The sequence below is a fragment of the Zootermopsis nevadensis genome, unplaced genomic scaffold, assembly GCF_977971745.1.
Source record: "Zootermopsis nevadensis isolate Lab colony 2312 unplaced genomic scaffold, Znev_1.0 Znev_ptg000007l, whole genome shotgun sequence".
Classification (NCBI taxonomy): domain Eukaryota; kingdom Metazoa; phylum Arthropoda; class Insecta; order Blattodea; family Termopsidae; genus Zootermopsis; species Zootermopsis nevadensis.
Window position 1 is genome coordinate 25357 of NW_028259139.1, and position 21624 is coordinate 46980.

The following is a 21624-nucleotide window of genomic DNA, read 5'->3' on the forward strand; positions in this document are numbered from 1 at the left end:
TTCGACTCATATGCTTTGATGTCTGTATGTTTGGTATACCCCCAACTGAGCCCCCTTTTATATATTTGTGCATAACCCCCCTCATTCTATCATATTAGGCGCCCCACCCTCCCGGTAACCCACAATTATTTTTAGAGGGCCGAAATCAGAAATCAGAAATCGTTTGAGTCCTGAGTCCTGAGTCCTGCCCTCGTTTTATATTTAGAACTTAATACTACTGTAAGAATTAAGAATTAATACTACTGTAAGAATCCGCTGGGTCTCGAACTGCCGATGTCGTACTCCGCACGCCAGCACGCTATCCATTCGGCTACCAGGCTCCTACAAGATTACGATTCTGGATCTTCCTGATATATCGATGCCCTGCAATTTCCCGCCAATACGTAGTTTACTGGGTTCGCTACTAGAATTCGCTGTAGTCAAGTTCGCGCAGAGATAGAGTTGGTAAAATTTGTTGCGTGAATCTAGTCTTCGGAGTGTTGGAGGTGCTGTAAGATTATGTGTGCGAACAGCGATCTAGGTGGGCTGTCATCAGGTTACGGAATGATAGGGTGTTCTCGTTTAACGGTTGAGGTTATGTGTCGATGATTCCCGAGGAATCAAATAAATAAACGCCATGAGGCGTTTACGGCATTGATAAGTGACATTTATATACTCAGAAGTGTGTGTGGTGTGCCCCCCTCCCCAAGAACAAAAGTACATGTTCAATCAACTGCGTCATCAGAATGCTGTTTATTTTTGCATTTGTGTTAGTTAAAAGTGAATGCATTTTGTCTTTCTGGGAATAGCTGAGAGAAGAAGCTTAATTGATCCTTGGGATTTTACTCGGGGAAAAGCTGTCTGTCACCTGACCAGCCTACTGCTTGCCAGGAAATCAGTGGAGTATGTTCAGTACACTTGGCAGGCTCACTTCATATCGCAACAGAAACCTGACCTGCCTACTGCTTGCTCAATTTATTTTTATGTTTTGCCGTATCACAATGTTGTTGCACATTAAATCCCTTACCAGCTGTAACATTAACTTCACAAAGTTTACAGAACAGAATTGTTCCATCAGAACTAAAATATTCCTCACCGAAATCTTTAATGAAAGCTCTTAACTTTGCACTTTCAGAACACCACTTTTGGCATCTGAACTAAATGAAGGATTCACTGTAAATGCCCGAGAAATGTAGTTTCAAGTAAGAATTTCATACCCAAAATATGAATTTTATCCTCAAAATATAACAAAAATGATCCTAACCATGAATCACCAGTATTGTTCCCAACAAACTGTGGTCAACCAGTGTCCTTGAAGATCTAAACATGATTTTGTGATTGTAAATAAAATTTTCATGAAGCAGAGTCCTTGAGAAGCTAATAGTAGATCATACAGTAAAGACTGCACCAAACCCTTAATTTAGTATGACTCCTTCTTGTTCCTGTACGAACAAATATCTTTGAACAGAATGAGCAGTTGATTGATCCACTGGTTGCTTAGCCGCCTGACTGTGATTAAGAGATCAAGTGGCTAAAAGGGTGAATGAACTGACTAATTGATTCGTAGGCTATTTAATAATTATATTTCAACCGTACAAATTACTTAATACTAAATGGGATTAGGATTATTGTGAATGGAGGATCCAAGACATGAAATTGTAATCTGAACAAAATTAAACAAACAGCGATGCAAATACATAGTAATTAAATGGCTAATTTGAAGGAAAAAAAACATGCACAAACAATATTGATTATATAACTATCCACTGCTAATACTGAAGTGCAACTACATTCCTTGGGCAACACCAACCACCCACTGGTTTCTTGATTTGAACACTTTCCCAAAAAAACAGCACAATTCATGAAGCTCCTCATTATGTAATTTTCTCTCGCTGCCTGTATGTTTCTCTTAGTTACATGTATTCTGCTCATCACAGACATCAGTGCAAGACACCAAGTTTAACACCCACACAAAACAGCAGGTGAAATAAGTAGCCATTATTATCTGTAATTAAGAACTTTTCCAAAAGCAGGAACTTTGAACAATGAAGCATGAACTGGCCTTCAACCTAATAGAGGAAATAAATGTCTTAAATATACTGTCTCTTAGTATAACGATATTGCACAGTTCAGTATCACCTCACAATTGAATAAATATAGTCATTTCTTTCACTCTGATGTTGGAAACATACATGGCACCTATCACACCGTGCAAAGACGTCCATTCGACACAGCCCACACTGACAGGTTAATATTTCCCACTTATAGGACCACAGTTCCCTTGTTCTGTAGTGTCCTCTGTATCAATGAAACATTATGTCCATGTGACCATGCACTCTTTCTCCTACACAGTAACAATTCTAAGGCCATGTGATATCCCCAATTTCATCATGATCATGTAGTGACTGCTTACCATAATATACTACCAACATAATAAACAGCAGGAAGCAGCAATTACCTGGCATCTCACAGAATTAGTGGGGGAGCCTACACAGACAAGACATGCAACATAAATCACATGCGTTGCGCATATGCGCATGCCAATCCAAATGTTCTTGGATCAGCACACAAGAACAAAACACAATTCTAACACACATGAAGAATCACAGCAAGGTGAAAAATCACTAACACACTGTCTGACCGGTATTCTACACTACTGTGAATGAAACAGTGATCCACAGAGCAATAAAATTAATTTAGTGTCCTACAAAACAACTCATTACAAAGATGGTTGCCTGCGACGTTGCACACACTGATTTTTACATTAAATGGTGCAACAACCTGCAAGACAGCCACCTCCATATTCACTATCATAAGAACCTCAAAACTCAATTCAGTAATGGCAGATGACAAAGTTAAAATGAACAGAAGATCAAGAGAACTGAAATGGTAGATATTCACACCAAATTTCACAAAAACCAGTCAACTGCTGTGTAACTGAATCAGGCTAGATGGACATACACATGCAGCGTACTTAATTAATAAGACTGCTTTATAAGTCATTCAAAAACCACTGGATCAACTGGCATATTCTGATACACTATGATCAGATTCAACTGGAAGATCTGAGGAAACTGACAAAAAAAAACCTCTTCAGTCAGGACAGCAAATCCCCTGCTGAGACTTGTGCATAGGACGTAATTCATTTGAGAAACAGGAGTGCTAACACCACACTGCTATAATTTACTGGTAGAATCACTCCTTCCCAAACGAGGATTTGCACAGAATAGTTTTGTCCATGTACTACACAACAATTCAGATCATTTCTTCCTTACGCATAGGATATATTTATTTATGGGGGATTTACACTAGTGACAGACTTCCTTCCTGTTGCTATAAAACAAGTTTGTGTCCCAAATTCCCCAAACCCTATTTCCTTCATGTATTCTAAAACACAGGTAACCCACAAATTTAGCATTCTGTACTTGCTATAGTACATTCTTTTCCAACTGAAACACATTTGCTCATCTTACATTCAGTTCACATATGAATAAAATGGGAAGAACCCTGAGAGAAGGCACAGACAGACCACAGAAATCACGTCCACAACATTCACAATAACACTCACCTGCGAGCTTCTTCGTACTTAATCTGCTGTCGCAAGAACACCGCATTCTTCAGCAGTTCCCGTATGTTACCAAGGTTATCCTCTGCCCCCTCCATAGACTTCACTGCCCTGGAGAACAATACAACTGCTGAAAAAACTACACAAAGTTCTGGGAAGGTCTTGTGATTCTCACTTTTCTTCCAAATCATATATATATAGATAGATAGACACACGCACACACACCATATTTGGCGACTTTGTGTCAGGACTCAGGATCTTATTCCTTTGCCAGGCAGAAATGTCAAATGAATGAAGGTCTAAAATCACTAAGTTAATTGATTAAATAATAAGCTTTCCTTGTAACATAAAGAAATTACACTTCACATAATTCAAAATGTCAACTAGAAATGAGCAAGATGCTGCTACAAGCCTGTGGAAAAGTATTCACTTGGGAACAAGGTTCCTCTTGAATACTAGTGAACTAACAGAATTTCCTTTAAACCTTACCCAACGGCATACTCCACGTCGTAGCAACGTCCCTGCAACTCATGATGCAGTCTGGTAACTTCTACCCTCTTCTCCACCATCAGGGGGCAGTGCTTTGCAATGTTATGTATATAAGTTCAACATAAACAACTCAATCCATGTTTGACACGTTTTCAAACCTTTTTTAACTTTCATTTCCAATTCCGGGTCTGATGACAGAGACATCGACACGATTCTCAACACAGTTACGTTATATTACCGATAACAAAGCACATCCATATGTGCCTAATAATTATTCCAAATAATCGCATACGAAGTACAGCCGATTAACAAACTACAGTTCTGAGTTACAAAGCATGTTACAAACTATGGAACTTCTAAACTTCCGTGTTTAACAGTGAAGCCAAAACAGTTTCATTTTAACATTGGCAACGGCTGGAACGGTATATTTTATCGTCATTAACTTTTAAATTGGTGACAATGAAGGGAACCGGAACTAATTTTTAAGTGCGGTCATTGCCAGTAGGAGTCGAATTACATGCTTTGTTGCTTGTGAGTTGGCAACGAGTTGGAAGTTTTGATAAAGAAGTGCCATTCCGTTGGGAAAGATTCGAAGTACTCGTGCGTACAACACGTTGGGGAGTGTATAAATTAATATTTCGTTAAAAGTCTTGAAAGAATGAAATTTCTAAGTATTTTTGTTCTCACAGCCCTAGCTGCTTATGTAGATGGTAATGAGGAAGAAGAAACGGGTGCCAGATTGCTAATTTCGAAACAGATACTGAATAGATATCTGGTTGAAGACATGGACATAGTAGCTGGGATATTTAGATGTCATATTGTTTCAGAAAAATTATCGTCCGGTTGTTTTTGCAGAATAGAAATTTTTACATATCATAGGCCGTTTATGTTACAAGCCAAAGAATATGGAGCATCTCATGATAATATTGTATTTAGTACCCATATAATACCAACATACCTCATAAACTTGTTTGATTATAACACACAACATTCTTTGCAGTACACACTATATAATGTTGGCACAAGTACTGCTCTTGGTGTTAAGCTGAGTGACAGTAGCTTTCACAAAGAGGCCTTCACTTTGGTGGGTGGTCAGCTCAACATCAAGATTGACAGGATCCCTGCAGGGACAAATGTATCTCATGTAGTAGTTGTCAGACCAAGGAAATATGGATACTTCAACTTCACAGCTGCAGAAGTCAACCACAGACCAACAGAGGATGCCTCTGAAGTGAGTTATCACTTGCATGGACCGTGGTCAAAATTTATAGAAATGTTTGTAATTTCCATTGTGCTGGTCCTAAATTATATATTTAGAATGTACAGGAAGCCATTGTAAAATAATGAGCATAAAACACAAATTCTTCAGATTGATAAAATGATTTTCATTTTGAAACATTTAAATATTACTTGGAAAATCCATCTATGGACACCATACTTGTTTCTGTCTGCTTCTCTGATATTCAAAGCTCATAATTAAAATGAACTGAGGACTGAATATAGCTAACATCAAAGCTAAAATTGAATATTAATCTCCAAACTTCTTACAAGTCTTCCAAGTGGTGTTCCTCAGGTTTCACCATCAAATTTCTGCATACATTTCATTTTTCCAGAACTTCTTGACAAATACATATGCCACAAAGCCTGTAATCATGTAAAATTCCTAAGTTTATCTCTTGTTTTGTTTTTTGGGTTTCTGTTAACATCGTCACACACTGCTCCTGTAGGACGCAACAGAAATGCATAACAAGTCTTTCCGTTTCAGCTGCAAGTGGCCGTGACAAGCGAACCCGGCGAGGGTCTCATCATTGCCTTCCGTGACTATGATAAGAAAACCCTGTCTCTCAAATGAGATACAAACCCAAGATCTGCCAGATATGAAGTAGGAGAGTTAACCGCACAGACAAAACATTTAACAGATGAAAGTTTTAAGTTAGTCTGTATAAAATTTACTCTCTAACAGTGCTGTAAATCCATGACAACTGTGTGATACATACTCCAGGTGGCAACAGTATTGCCATCTTTGGTGATGTTGTACTGGAACACACCACCGATCTTCTTGGCACGCTCTGGGTTTGCCGCAACCCGCTTTTTCAGCAAGTCAAACACACCATCCGAATCCAGCGCTGATGTGGATGCCTGCACCAACAATGCAACCTCACATTACAGTTTACAAAGCCACCAACATCATACACCATTTCTGCATGTCTCTAGGAACCTGTTAACTCTCTGGTGATAGAAAACGAAGGTCGAACATTGCCAATACCAAACAGTATCACTAGCTGCAGGACCAAGCCACTTTGGCACAGTTCAAACACATCTGTATTTGTCTAAGATCCAGCTTAATATTTACCTCCCCTTAAATTCTCAGTCTTACTTATGTCCAATTTTTTTAACAGGATTCCCACCAAACTATGCATAATCTTATTTTCATCTTATGAAGAACACATTTAGTCCTTTAGTTCACTATCCTAAGAATCCACTTATTTGATCCTTCAAGATCCCAAATAATATTTGGTTGTTTTCAAACACAATTTAGGTTCTTCACACAAAGAAAGAAACCATATTTTACAACCATACAAAAGTGGAAAAATATGGATATGATGTAACTTGATCTTTAGCATTACTGAGAGTAGTTTCGATGGTTACACACTCTGTAATCAATAATGAGTACTTCCTGAACGTGTTAAATATTTATGAATACTATATTTTTAGCTTAAAAACAAATGCAAAACCATGTTCATATTTTCATTCTATGTTAGGACATGAGATATGCCTCTGAACTACAAATTCCAGTTTTCACTTCCCTCACCTTGGTGGACCTCATCACAGCAGGCATAGTGACTGACTGATGCAACCAGCATACATCAGAGCTACTCACTTGTGTTTCTTCCATGACCTTGAACACAGCTACTGTACTGTACTGTACTGTACATGTTATCAAGACAACCTTACATGTAGGCTAAAGTGCAAAGTCTTTCCTGCCTCCTTGACAGTGACTCAGCTAGTCAAAAAACTTACTGCTTTTACAAAACAAAGGTTCATTATTCTGTTAGACAAAACACACACAAATGGCCATATCATGACTCGGCTCCACCCCCAGCTTCATGCCAAAATTTTTTTCCAAGTCTAAGCCAATTTCTGACCTAATGACATTTTACATAAACAAGTGTAGTGAAACAATGTATTCATGTGACAACTTCTCTTTGTCTCCCACAGTTCACTATTCACAAAGCACTAAGTGAACTGTACAAATCGTGAAGTTTCTTACTCACTTTGCCCACTGAAGATGCAAATATCCTGAGAAATTGATTTGCAGATATTTACCATAAGCTGGAAATGTAACTAGGAAAGAGAAAACAAAGAAATTCCATAGAGCTTTTGAGTAACCTCTGAAGACCAACTAGGAAATTAAAGAAAATAATTAACCCCTTCAGCCACAGTGAAGGTGCATAATATTCTATCAATCCATTGTTACCTCAAAGAAAACACAACACGTCTCCACGACAACACTAAACTAGTTAATGCTGCTTAGAGAAATAAATTACTGTTTATTTTGAGATCAATATAAAACCCACATTATATATTCTGTGGGCAAAATGCAGAGATAATGACTGTTACAGCAGGTGGTACATACAGTTACAACTCAGCTTTAAAGGGTTAAAATGGATCTTACTGAAGATGTGATACTAGCAATGCTGTAATGTTTGGGATCTTAACAAAAAGGTAACATAACCTTGTCACTGAGAGTAAGAAATTGCTAGGCTGAACAATGCAGGTTATCACAAGATAACAGAATATCAGTTACACTTTATATCGATTATAAACACAACTTGCAATCTGTAGGAACAAACACCACACAGCTCAGGCCTGCCTCATGGACTTATCTTGAACCACTTGAACACAATCCACAACCTAACACCCAGTATTTTAAAGATCCATTTTAATATTACACTCCCATCTATGAGTTGGTCTCTGAAGCCATCTCTTCCCTCAGGTTTTCCACACAAAATTCTGTACTCATTTCATGTCTTGCTCATGCATGCTGTATGCCCTGCCCATCAGAGCTTTCCTATCATTTTACTAAAAATCCAGAATTAAATCTTATATTTGGCTCATTAAACCCACACTAAATTAAACATTCTCCAAAACACAATTACAGAATTTACATCAAAATGTACATTTATATTAAGTAAGCTTTACATGCAAACAACACAGCTCAAATGCTTCGTCTTGTTTAGTAGCAGTGTACTGCATAATCAAATTGCATTTTTCTGTGAGGAACCTGCAATATGTGTGACCTTTTATTTCCACTGCGTAGACATGAAATTTAACACAAAAATTTCATTGGAAAAGCTGAAAGGAAAACAGTACTTGGGAGATCTACACACACACAGACATTACTAAAATGCACCTTAGAGAAATATGATGTGAAGAAATAGATAGACTCAACCAGCTCATGACAGAGCATAAGGGCAGAATTATGTGAACGTGGTGAAAGGCCAGCAGCAACGAAATTTCTCACCAGCAGAACAACCATCATCAAAGATGATCTTGGCCCATCAGTCAGCCACAAAAACGTACCTTGTGCTGCGGGACGGATGCCTCGGTGAGATCGACATATGCGCCAGATATCACCACGCTCCCCGTCTCTTTCACCTTGGTCTGAAAGTGGATACGGTTCCCCTGTTGCCACATGTCAGTCTGTAGTGTCTGCCCAGGGATAACCGGCTTGCTGAACCGAGCCTGTAAACCAGTGACAGTCATCATTTTCTTCATACCCTCACACTCTGATGGCCTGTGTAGTGCAACGATCTAAACCATATTAATGGGGATATCAGGTTGCATCTCAGTCCAGTTTCTGACTATCCTTCTCAGGCTAATCAGAGTTCTCCTCAGTCCCTCCAAAGAACTTCCAGCATAGTAACATGAAAATTAATATTACTGCCCCTTTCCAAATTCATACCCATTCATTATCCTCTCATTCTATCTGATGCTATATAACCTCTGAAAATGAAACACATTCATGAAATAACATCATATTTAACAATCTCTCTGATGGAAAAAAAGTACAAAGAACTTACAAAGCAACAAGATGATAAAATTAAAAAAAAGAGACTGAAATGGTAAAATGTTATGAACAGTCCTCCGGAATTACAACTTAGAAATCTACTATCAAGCCACACCATTGCACCATGCTTCACATGAATATTTTTTTACTTACCATAGGCCTCCCTTAACGTATCCACTGTGAATGGGAGTCACGGTTATGAAGTATTCCAACAGGGATGCGAGAAAATAGGAAAGCATGTGGAAAGAATAAGAAAGTACAATGACTGACATCAACTGAACTGTACATCAGACACGGAAGAGGCAAGTGAAAAATGCTGTGAACACAAACAATCCATAGAACAACAGAAAGAGGGTGCTGGAATGTTATCATGAGAATGTGAAAATAGGAAAGCCCCAAAAAGAGATGTTTCTATTACACACCTTTATGGCTTTGAATTTGGTTGGATCATTATCCGCATACTGCTGTAGGACATGGCGGGCTGAGAAGCCCAGCGAACACAGACCGTGCAGGATGGGCCGATCAAATCCACCAAATGCAGCCACATTCGGGTCAATGTGAAGTGGGTTGCGGTCTCCAGACAGTCGGTAGAGTGCAGCCTGCAGGAAATAATGTTGAAGTGAAGAAACATTGACAATTAATTTGTAGGTGTGTTTATGATCTCTCTGCATACTAAATTCTACAGACTTAGCTGCAGTGTTTCATTAGTCATAATTTTCACACACAGCAATAAGTGCAGATTCAAAGCAGTCAGCATTTTCAGTCTACATCAAATAATCTTAAGGATGCACATTTTACAAAGCTCTATCACCACAAATATGTCAAGATCTTAATTAGATTGTGCTTCTTCTCCATATTTCACACGTTAGTACTACTGACAGAAGAAACTAAAAATACATACACAGAATAAGAAAAGTTACATTCACCCCCCCCCCCCCCCCCCTCAAAGAAAAATAACCAAAGAGCCTCACACGTAACACATGCTTCCCTCTATTCTGACCTGATCAAGAGACGTGTGTTGCTCAACAGACAAATCAGGAATCCGCTTTGGTGGTTCTGCTGTTGGCACATCATAGGGTGAAGTACGCTTGTCTGTAACACCCTTCATTCCAACAGCAAATGTTGTCAGCAGGGACTGTGCCACCTTCTCACCACTTTCATCAAATGTCTCCACTGCAATAATGACAACAGACAGCAACTGAATTTGTATCACCTTGAAGACTAGACTTTTAAACCACTTATATTCCCCCTAGCCTAGACAGATCAAAGAAAAAGAGACACGTTACAACTGCACGAACCAAGTTGACAGAAGTTACAAATGGAATGATCATACTGCACAATTTTATCTCACCTTCCACCAGCACAACAGTCCCGGATCCCTTGTCCAACATATCCACCACCTTGCAGTGCACCTCAAGAGTCCCTTCAACTGTTGATGGGACGCAGAACCTCCAAGTACTGCTCACCATGCAACATCTGGCAACATAGCAGCAACACGATCCTCCTCAGTCAACTCCAATTATGTACTCAATCGTTTCTCATTCCTTTGTGCCTCATCAGCAACCCTAAGGTTCATAATCCAATCAGTCTCTACGTCGAAACCACTGAACTATCTTTAAGTTAGCAGAACTTCTCGAATCCATTTAGTGGAAAGAAAGAAAGAAATACTTTATGATATATCTGCAAAAACAACTGAATACTGTCATTTGTTTACATGACCGAGTGGCATGCCAGTGGGAAGCATCTACACTCTGTGCAGCTCACTGAATCAGTGTGAATTCTATCCTCACTCTCTCTATGGTGCAGGATATTCTTTGAAAAACTGACTGTATACTTGGCTTCTCAAAAAATAGAACACTTTCTTTATAGAAGCCAAAGGTTCATCACTGAGTTCACAAAAGCCTGCCATAAGACTAACCTGAGCCAGCTGAATCCAGTTTGCTCCATAGATTCCTATCTCCCAAAGGTCCATCTTAACGCCATCCCACCTACGCCAATGTCTCACCCACAATCTCCTCCCTTCAGGCCTTCTAACCAATATCTTGTAAACACCCCACCCCTTAACAATGCGTTCCGCATGTCCCGCCCGTCTTATCCTCCTCGATTTAATCGCCCTAACAGTATCAAGTGAGGGGTACAGTCCGTGAAGCTCATAATGCAATTTTCTTCCTGCCTCTTAGGTCGAAATATCCTAAACACTCTGTTCTCAAAGACCCTCAATCTATGTTCCTCCCTCAAAGTGGGAGACCAAGTTTAACACCCATACAGCACAACTTTTGTATCTTTAGTTTTCTTGATGTGAGATGAGAGGACAAAACATTTTGGACTGAATGATAGCAAGCATTCCCCGAGTCCACACCACACTGCTCAATTACAACTTCACTAGCATAGAATACGACCTGAATGATCCTCCGTTGCACTGAACAGAAAAACAACCCACAGCAGTATTATTTTTGCAGAAGCTGGATCTGCTTTCATTCCATGAGGACCAGCAGACTTTTAATTTCTTCCTCACTGCATGTACAGTGAACTAAACAAGTCAAGTGCGATGGAGACTGGCTATTATATTCGTAATAGACAAAGCACAGGCAGTAAAATGTGCCTTGCGTTAAGATATATGGACATGTTCAGCTGCGAAGGCAAGAAATGCACATACAGAGATGAAAACACAGCAAGAAGATTGTGAGGTGGCTCAGGGTTGCATCCGAAGGCAGGCTTCGAAATGACCGATGCTGAACCTTGCGGTTATCCTCAAAAGAGTCTGCTTATCAAGACATAACCTCACTTACCCTGGCAGGATTGAAATCCCTGCCACTGAACACCTCAGCAGTAACACTAGACTCCATCACGGCAGACACGCCTTGCAACACGAGGAACGTCGGCAACGCAGAGAAGTCTGCGTGCCCTTCATACAGGAATCTCAGGTCACTTGGGTTGGTCACAGTGCTACCAACTGCAATAAAACAAACACATTACTTGTCTGTCACACTGTCACAAACACACGCACATAATGGCACATTACTCACCTCCCAGTGCATACAGGATCAGGTCACGAGGAGTGTATTGGAACTTTGTCACAACACTCTTCTGGAAAGGAAATCAGGACCTTAAACCATGTTCACAGAATAAGTGTCACCAAGAAGACAAAAGAAGTTCAAGTCTGCACAAACATTAGCCACCATCAATACTTGGATGGCAGCACCAGCCATTGCCAAAACTAATGTACACCTCATTTAACAAAATACTGGACCTCCAGTGGCGTAAGCCACAATGAAGCAGTCAGCTTCTTCCAACACCATACGCAAGAAACACACAACTGAAGTAACGTAAACCACGTACTACAATTATGGCGACGGGCTAAAATCCTGTACACAATAAACAAAATTAATTCTGCTCATTCATACGTCTTATACTACACTCCCTCTATACACCTCCACTGGATGGTGCTTAGACACAGGGGTAACTTGAATAATTACTATCTGAAAGCATATGCAAAAAACTACATCGAGTCATAACTCACGCCATCAGAAGAAAGCCCAGAGTTCGACTTCATCTGCTCCAGAACGGTCATCAGGGTACCAGATGCCTCCTGGATGGACTCCAATTTAACGGCAGTAGACATATCTGTCACCTTGCCCCAGTTCTCACGAACAGCCTCTGGCGTCACCAGCTCATTCATCTGTGCACGCAGCAGGCCACCCGGTGAACGCACCAGATAACCTGAAGGTTGTCAGACAAGAACGCATCCTGATGGAAAGTTCTGCCGACACTCAGCACGGGAGGTAAACGGTTCTCTGCTTGTCTATCATTACTGCGCTTCATGGCTATTCCAAGCTGTCTCACTGAAATCAGGACCCTTGAAACATGAATCCGGTCATTCTACCGCTGTTGACACATCTACGGAAGTCCACATGCAGATTCTGCGACTTATCTACGATTGTGATTTGCAGTGAAAAAATCATTTCTGCATTTCACTGAAAGAGCAACAACAGACCCAACCTTCATGACCCTAATGAAATGCAGTCCTGTTTTGGACGGCATCACATGACTCAGAACCAGGCATCGAGCATATTCCGAACAGGGGTGCCACTGACACTTACATTTTCCTGCCCAGCCAGCAGCAGACTCGATGATGGAGCCAGTCTCCTCACAGGATTCGTGACACAGCCACGCGACGACTGGCGCAATCAGCTCTGGGCGCAGCTGCGCAAAGAAATCTGTGCAACAAACAAGTGACTTATCAGTATCACATTAGTGTTTATAATCATGAGACAATATTAAAAACTGCTGATAACAGATCTCCAAAACATGAACTATTTATTACAACTGATAATATGACAAAAGGGTGAATATACTTCCAAAATGCACTGTTTGCATCATTTTGATGTTCATTTATTGTAAACAGAAGTGACACACTGTCAGGCTTTAGTATCAGCAGCACCCACCAGGTGGCAGGATGTCTTCAGTAAGCCGGGATGCCGCAGTTGGCACAATCACATTGCAGTGGATGTTGTCCTTCCTGCCCTCTATCGCTAACGTATTGTTCAGACCAACCAGCCCCATCTTGGCAGCACTGCAACCATAAAAAAAACATACATGGACTCTTCCCAAGAAATGCATAAAGCGGCCATCACTCACACCAACTTTCTTATTTGAGAACAACTTTTCAGCCGCACGAATTACACAGTCCTGAAAGGAAGAGCGATGGTGAATGACGAACTGGAGAGGATGTAGAAGTGACCCTCGGTTATATAACACACTAACCCAGCATCTGTCTTGAGGAACTGTGGGGGAAAACAGTTTCTACCATTTCTGGCAACCAAAGACAAACTTTTATTTTTATAAATAACCAGAATGTTAAATCAATATTTCATAGGCGGGGGGAGGGGTGTATTGTAATTAATACTTTTAAATCCCAAAGATATTCAAAGCAGAACAGATTAATGTCCAAGATATCACGCACACATTATACAAATGATCAATCCTATGAAAGATAAATATACTGAAGTGTCACTAACACCGACCTGTAGTTTGCCTGCCCAAAGTTCCCATATAGACCAGAATTGGAGGATGTCACAATGACACGTCCATACTTTTGTTTACGGAAGTGAGGCCACGCGGCTCGAGTTGCCTTGAAAGCACCTGTTAGGTGTACGTCCTGAATTAAGCCTGCAACAGTAACAAATGATCATTAAACCTCAACAGCACTAGTAACTAGACAAAAAAGCATGCAAAACCATCCCTGAACTCAAGAAATCTACCATATTCCCTTTTCTTTTGGCCTCCTATACAAAATCAACAACAGACAAAACAGCTCGGCATAGCAGACAGTATTTGTCAAGGTTTTCCTCAGCCTCTCTAGGCAAATGCCATGGACAGTCTCTTGAAACTGGTCAGAACCACAATGAGAATAGACGCTTGTGAATTTTAACTCTTTCAGAATTAGTCTCTGCAGAAAAATGATATTCCAATTTCACTGAACTATCAGACTTTAAGGTAAAATGGCCCCTGGGACAGCTACATAATATCCAGTCACTGGCGCTCTTAGTTTTCTGCCTGACTGACTGTAGCAGTCCAAATACACTGAAAGTACCCCACAATCTGATATTATGGCCAAGAATAAGATTTAATCTCAAACATACTCCAGTCTGCGTCACTAATCCTGGAGAATGACTTGTCCCACAGGATGCCAGCATTGTTCACTACCACATCTACTCGTCCAAACTCTTCCAGAGCCGTCTGTATAATCTTCTCTCCATTCACCACACAATCATAGTTGGCTACAGCCTTGCCACCTACCAGAAACAAAACAATCTACGATACACATGCAATCCCGCGGTGCTGCGACTTCACCGTAAAACAGAAGTTGGAAAGGAAAGGGAATCAGACGGAGGTGGTAGAGGGGGACACAAGGAAGCAGTTTGTAAGAAGGAAGGAGAAAGAGAAGAGGTGAGAGGACAAAGAAGAAACTTACATGCAAATGCAGTAGCAGCCAACAAGCATCATAATGCACTAAACCCACCTTTGTGCCGGATCTCTTCTACAACACTGTCTGCTGCACTGCTACTCTTCCCATCGCCATGGCGACCACCACCAAGGTCATTCACCACAACTGATGCTCCACGCTCCGCAAACAGCAGGGCATATGCTTTACCCAGGCCTGAAACATAAAGTCATGGCTGGTCAGAATTATGAGGAACTGGCACACAAGAAATGATAAGTGGGTGAAACGACACACAGAACTGTTCATTGCAAGAAGTTGTAAGCAAATGCCATGATTAATACGATTATGAGACAATGGAAACAGACAAATGATAAAAGAGAAGGGTATTAACTCACCTCTGCAGTGCACACATCACATGGCATGTGGAGTCTCATCATACTTTAATATTATCATGACAACTTTTATCCATGGAAATGGACACACACAAACTGGTACAATTAAAACTGGAAACATACTGTTGTAGCAGCCCACACCCTTCAATTTCATATTTTTGTCTTAACAAATGAGGGAAAGAACTATATTTTTTTTGTACAATATAGTCATTAATGAAGCTGAAACCGCGAAGACAAGAACGATAACCTAAAATAATTTCGACAAGAATTAAATATTTCCGAAAGAAAGTCTTGCATACTAGAAAAGCGATCAGGCACAAACATTATTTTCGTGTACGATAATCACCTGCACCAGCTCCTGTAACTACAACCACTCGGCCATCGAATCGCAGATCTGTCATGCTTAATAGGGCCCTACAGAAGTCCGAACCTGAAACAAGACGAAGTTACGTGACCAAACACACGGATAAGGTAGTACAAGTGCAAGATTAACCAGTACTTCGTACCTTGTTTACTTTCGTGTGTATAACTGCGAAGTCATCGTCAAGAAATAATGTAACCGTTAAAATTATAATACAACGCACAAATTGCTAAATCTTACTACGTACGATAAATCCGCCGCTGTCTAGTCGTAGACTCCAAGACACAATCCACTACCACGAGATCATCACAGTTTGTGTGCTTGTTTTTTCAGACCTTCGCATCAGATACGGCCAGTCTGCTGTCTGACATAACTGCAAAACCTCTGTACAAGAAATATGTACTGTACTTCAAAACAGGTTACGAAAGTGATCGACGCAATTTCGCTAGTCATTCTTTCCCATATCGATATATTTAGATTAATGCAGTGCTACCAATAGTATCAGTAGATCTAGCGAAAATGTTCGAAAGCAACAAATGGCATTTTACCTGTCTGAATGTAGAGTTCCCAAATTGAGATATTTCCTTGCCCTACTTTCACATTTTATACATTGTATCATAATATCCCATAGAAACTGTACTTACTGCTTTTATTTTTCTTAACTCATGTCACAGTTTTCCTGCCTATGTTATTAATACAGAAAAGAAACATGACTAACTTAAAAGCATGAAGTAACAAGGGGAATATGCTTACTGCCTTCATCACCAGAGAGATCGCCTAATAATGGTGTCAATTTATATTACACTACACTGCGCAATATCCCACAACGCTGTCATCTTCACACTCTTTTCCCATGAGCATCTGCTCTACACAAGGAAGTTAAATCAGCAACTAGGATGTGTCTTACTGAAGAACATTAGGAAAGAGCATGCAAATTGCAACAATGAAAATTAAATGTGATACTGAAAGCTGAATAAAGCTAAAGCAGTGTTAAATGTATTTTTTATAAATTACTATGATATTTTAATGTCCCCAGTCCAAGACTGTGGGATTTCATGTCAGTGACAACTTCAGATCAATTTATAAGATGTCACTAGTAAGATGGGATGTCTTAAAATTCAAGGTCGTGCAGACACATGTTCATGAATTTCTTATCTCATACCATCACACTGACAGTCCCGAGCTTCAGGCACACAAAGTTACAGCATAACAAAAGCATGCGAGTCACAGTAAGAATTGAGGTTCTCACAGTGGCGAGTACGAATATGACTCGTTTTCGGTGTTGTAATGCTACAACCCAGAAGGCAGCCATCTTCATGTGACTCACAATTTATTTATACTTTATTTAACGATGCTGTCACTAGCTGAGACTTTATAATGTCGAGTGAGAGGATGATAGTAAACAGAGAATTGGAAAACATGTGGACAGAAGTGATCATGGCCTAATTTAAGGAACTATCCAAGCATTTTCTGGAGGGACTGAGGAAAACCACAACAAGCCTTCGTCACGATAGCCAGTCTGCAGGCCAAGATCTGAACCCAGGACCTGCAAAACATATAGCAGGAGTACTAACCATTCAACTATGATGTTTTGTGTGATTCACAAGATACAAACAATTTTATTACACATAATCAACTGGTTACCGTAGTAAACCGACGTTTCGGGAACAAACTCTGTCCCCATCTTCAGGGTTTGTTCCCGAAACGTCGGTTTTACGTGGGCAAGGAACTGAGACAATTGTCTGTATGTCGGATCTCGCGTGGTGGCAGATTTTGAGCAACTTCAATTCTATCTCCGATAATGACAATGACTTCGTGGATTCAAACTTGTTACCCTAAAATATGAAGCCAGCGAATGTGAACATTTGCCAAGTGAACTCTGAAAACCAGAGATGAGCTAAATGTGGAGCGGAGAATTTCCCGAAGCGATGCCTACCGACGCCAGTTCGCGTTCAGTTTCATCAAAATCCGTTCAGCGCTGTTGAGGGCAGCAACCCGAAAGTTCGCTACGCGGGGCATTCTCCTCCTGAGCCAGCTTTATCCACACAACCTACTTCCCTCGCCGGCCCGCGGTAAATTCGAGTAAAGATTCCTGTTAGTCCCCGGGTCTGGATTAATCGAGCAGGGCGAGTTATTAAGCGAACGACCAACATTCCGTAATTCTTTGGCAGGCCCAGCCCTCGCACAACGCCGAAGGCCAGATCACAAATAGCGGTCAAGGTCAGGGAACCGTCTCCATGGAAACAACCGACAGTCGGAGAGACCCAGAAAAACGACTGGCGGCATTTCTCAGGAGCTACAAGAAAGGAATTAGCACGTCTCTCGAGCAGCTGACAGTTGCCTACACTTCCGCGAAGGATCATCACCGCATTCCCCAGAAGCTGAGGTCCGAACTCCATCCGAATTAAATTCAGACACTGTGTAAGTTCCACGTATTGAGATTAAGCAGATGTAATATGAGAGCGCCCTCACAGCTCGCAACTCTGCCTCCTGTGATAACAGTTTCCTTATGATGTCATCGCCTGTAACGAGATCACGTGTGAGGTCGCACTCATAAAGAGAATGACATCACGCCACCTTCTTCGATATTATACATAAACTTCATGGTCCCAGGGTGCGTGAACTTGATCTTGTCTTGAGACTGAATAAAACTCTTCATATTATTATCTACAAACTGACAATCTTCAGCTATTTCAATCTGCCCGCCAATCCTACGAAATACTACCAACGTCTGAGGAAGCCGATTACCAACTTTACCTCAGGCACTTCCAAGCGTATTACAACTGCACGACGCACCTTCACATTCTCCCGCCCGCAGTTCACAATCTTCTGTTTCCCGTCTCCTCTCTAACAACGAATGTTTCCTACTGTTTTGTATGGGTGTGAAACCCGGTCTTTCACTTCAAGCGAAAACACAGACTCGGGGTGTCTGAGAAGAGAGCGCTGAGGGTAATATCTGGACCCGAGACGGATGAAGTGACAAGAGCGAGGAGGAAACTGCGTTATAAGGAGATAAGAATTTCGTTCAGAATTTGACTAGCCGACCGACCGAGGGCTGAAGATGGACTCTGCTCCATGCAGCTCGTTCTAGTCAGACTTTTACATCGCCAAGGATGCTGCAATCAATAGGCGTTCGGTGTAACCCAGTTATCGGCAACGTAGTCTGAAATCGGTTGTCAGCTTTACTGCGGGGCGTGGTGGCAACTTAACTTTCACAGAATACATTTTTATACGCCAAGGAACGGGGTCCTGCTCGATGCCTGACAGTCACGAAATTTGCAGGACTCATAAGTTCACTGTCGCTTTCATAAATGCCAGACTTAACCCTCTAAATCCCGAAGCTCGCCTAATTAGACAAAAGTGGTTAGTTGTTTGCGTTTTTATAATACAATATAACGTCTTCTAGACTTAAACACGTCATGCAATGAATGGATTATTACCAGGTTTTTGCGATCTACTTGCCTAGAAACTGCACCAGCGTCTGACATGAGATATTTTCTCAACTCTTCTCTTATCTCGCCTCCTGCTCGAGATAAGGAGTGCGTGTTTGGTGGCGTTGTTTCCACGTCATTACTGAAGTGATAGAAAGTTTTTCCAGATTTTTACTAGGAATCCATCGCGTAACAGGCGACTAATATCAAATCATCACATGTCTCCGGCAAAATGTTTATGTGTGTATAAAACACTCAAAATACTTGGCAAATCAACCCAAATGCATTTTCCGATACCCTTCCGGCACGACAAAGGCGATAATTGAATGTCTGTTCAGTTACGTTATTCTTTGCAACTTCATCAGATACGCGTCGAGACCCGATGCTTCGCCTGAAAGTTAGAAATGGTTCCCGGAAGGCACTCAGGACCCGGAAGATTAAAGTTATTTCCAATAATCACCTTCTTTGCCATACGCACCGACGTCGACCGCAATAAACTTGTAATTAGCGTCCACGATGGCTAAAAGAACGATAGAAAAGAAAGCTTTGTAGTTGAAAGAGATTGGCTCCAACGGCGTTCGGAAAATTCCATTTTATCCAAAATTCGTTTGAAATGCGTTGAAACTCTCGTTGCGTAGGTTGAGGCATGAGTTGAGGTACCAACTTGTTTCTTAGACACCTAAGAACCTCTTTCACGATTGGTGAAATATGACGCGCTGATATACGGTAAGCAAACGATAGTGAAGCGTAACTTTCGCCAGTCGCCATAAATCTGAAGGGAAAAAATTGTCAATCACTCAATAAGTGATATCGTACACAAAGAACACGCACACGAAAATGGGCGTATTTTCTCATTTCAGATGGAGACTGTAGAAAACGCTGGAAGTATATACGGGATTCATACAATCGATTTAAACGCAAAAGAAAAATGTCAACCGGATCAGCTGCACCACCGAAAAATTCTAAGTGGGATTTTTTCAAGAGACTCCAATTCTTAGAACCGGTTTCAACAGAAAGACCTACTGCATCTAATGTTGAGTCAGATTCAGCGGCAAACGCACAGTTTGAGACTCGGACTGAAAACAGCGAAGGTTGTCCAGATGAAGCATCGCAGTCCTCTGTACCACAGCCTCCACGACGAAAAAGACGCAACAACAATCATGATGATATTCTTGATAATCTCGTGCAACAGTTAAGTGCCAACACTGATACAGAAATTGAAGACGAAATTGCTTCATTTGGGAACCACGTAAAGGCTCCACGTTTGAAAATACAAGCTAACATTTTAAGTCACTATGAAGTGATTCAGATGGATATGCGAGGAGCAACATGGGATGTCCAACCCAAGTTCATCTGAGGTATTCTCCTATAAGAACTGCCTCGACCCCCGAACCAACCAACATCACAGAATGAAGACAATTGTCATTACATTTGTGACATAATTAGTAATAATACAATATAAGAAACTTAACCGTAACGTGAGCGACAGTTTTTGTTGTTTGTATGTTTTTCCTATTAAACTCAGTGCGTAACCAAACTGCTTTTGATTCAATCTGAAATAACTCCTGAAACTTTCTTCTTCTAATGATAAATGATTCTTTATTAACAGACAGAAAGACCCTTCTTCGCGTCTGGTTTTGAATATTGAACTCGTAGGTTTTCTTTCTTTCTTTCTTTCTTTCGCAACAAATAACACAGCAACACATCTTCTTCTTCTTCTTCTTCTTCTTCGAGTAACCTTTTTAGAAGCATTTTTCTACTCATTTTTCACAGAATATGTGCACGCGTCTCAACAAAACAAACACTTTGCCGCATGTCTCGGTCGTCACCTCAAAAGTGAGTGGCGGGAAGCTGCGATGAGTCCGTCTCCCGTCTCTGTCGCGTGCAGCCAAATTGTACCTTAAGAAGACCCATTAATATAACTACAGGTGGTACATATAGTTACCACTGTGCTTCAAAGAGTTAAATGCATCTAAAAATATTTGAGACACGACCTGCAGTTTAACATTCCGTGATAAGAGAACTTTTCCATCACAGTGATCGTGTCGACAGCCATAAAATGCAGACGTCCTCTTCAGGAAATTCTGCCACGAGCTCTCGTACCGGATCCTGCCTGAAGCAAGAAATCGCCGCGTGAACCAATTACTTAGGTCAAGGCCAGCGGAAATCAGGCAGAGCCGTGCGTGAGACGACGCAGCTGCGATAATGATAAAACCTCCTCGTGATTATCTTTTTACAATTCAACGGATTACACAGCGTCGAATGAGAGGAAGACAATGAATAATGAATTAGAAAGGATGTGGAAGGAAGCGGTCGTGGCCTAATTTACGGTACCATCCCGGAATTTGCCTGAAGGGGCTGAGGTAGCCGGGCTCTGAGCCGAGATTTTAAC

At 40.9% G+C, this 21624-nt stretch overlaps 1 protein-coding gene and 1 pseudogene across 2 annotated transcripts; one reads left to right on the forward strand and one right to left on the reverse strand.

Annotated features, from left to right (window-relative positions):
* Positions 1-1535: 1535 nt before the first annotated feature.
* On the reverse strand, positions 1536-16247 carry LOC147874570 (peroxisomal multifunctional enzyme type 2-like; annotated as a pseudogene). The gene is made up of 18 exons (XR_015533871.1): positions 16049-16247; positions 15787-15870; positions 15127-15264; positions 14747-14899; positions 14129-14273; positions 13550-13677; positions 13205-13321; positions 12625-12824; positions 12131-12191; positions 11894-12057; positions 10456-10574; positions 10105-10277; positions 9527-9703; positions 8618-8779; positions 6031-6172; positions 5582-5677; positions 4992-5154; positions 1536-3655 (listed from the first exon to the last, which is right to left on the reverse strand). The product of XR_015533871.1 is annotated as a peroxisomal multifunctional enzyme type 2-like (transcript).
* A 95-nt stretch (positions 16248-16342) lies between these two features.
* On the forward strand, positions 16343-20790 carry LOC147874571 (uncharacterized). Its single transcript, XM_087343841.1, has 2 exons — positions 16343-18222; positions 20093-20790. Exon 2 carries the CDS (start codon positions 20161-20163, stop codon positions 20587-20589), a length of 429 nt encoding a protein of 142 aa, XP_087199967.1. The 5' UTR covers positions 16343-18222; positions 20093-20160; the 3' UTR covers positions 20590-20790.
* Positions 20791-21624: the final 834 nt, after the last annotated feature.

Excerpts from the sequence above, each read along its gene's own strand:
- LOC147874571 (XM_087343841.1), top strand. The coding sequence starts at position 20,161 with ATGTCAACCGGATCAGCTGCACCACCGAAAAATTCTAAGTGGGATTTT.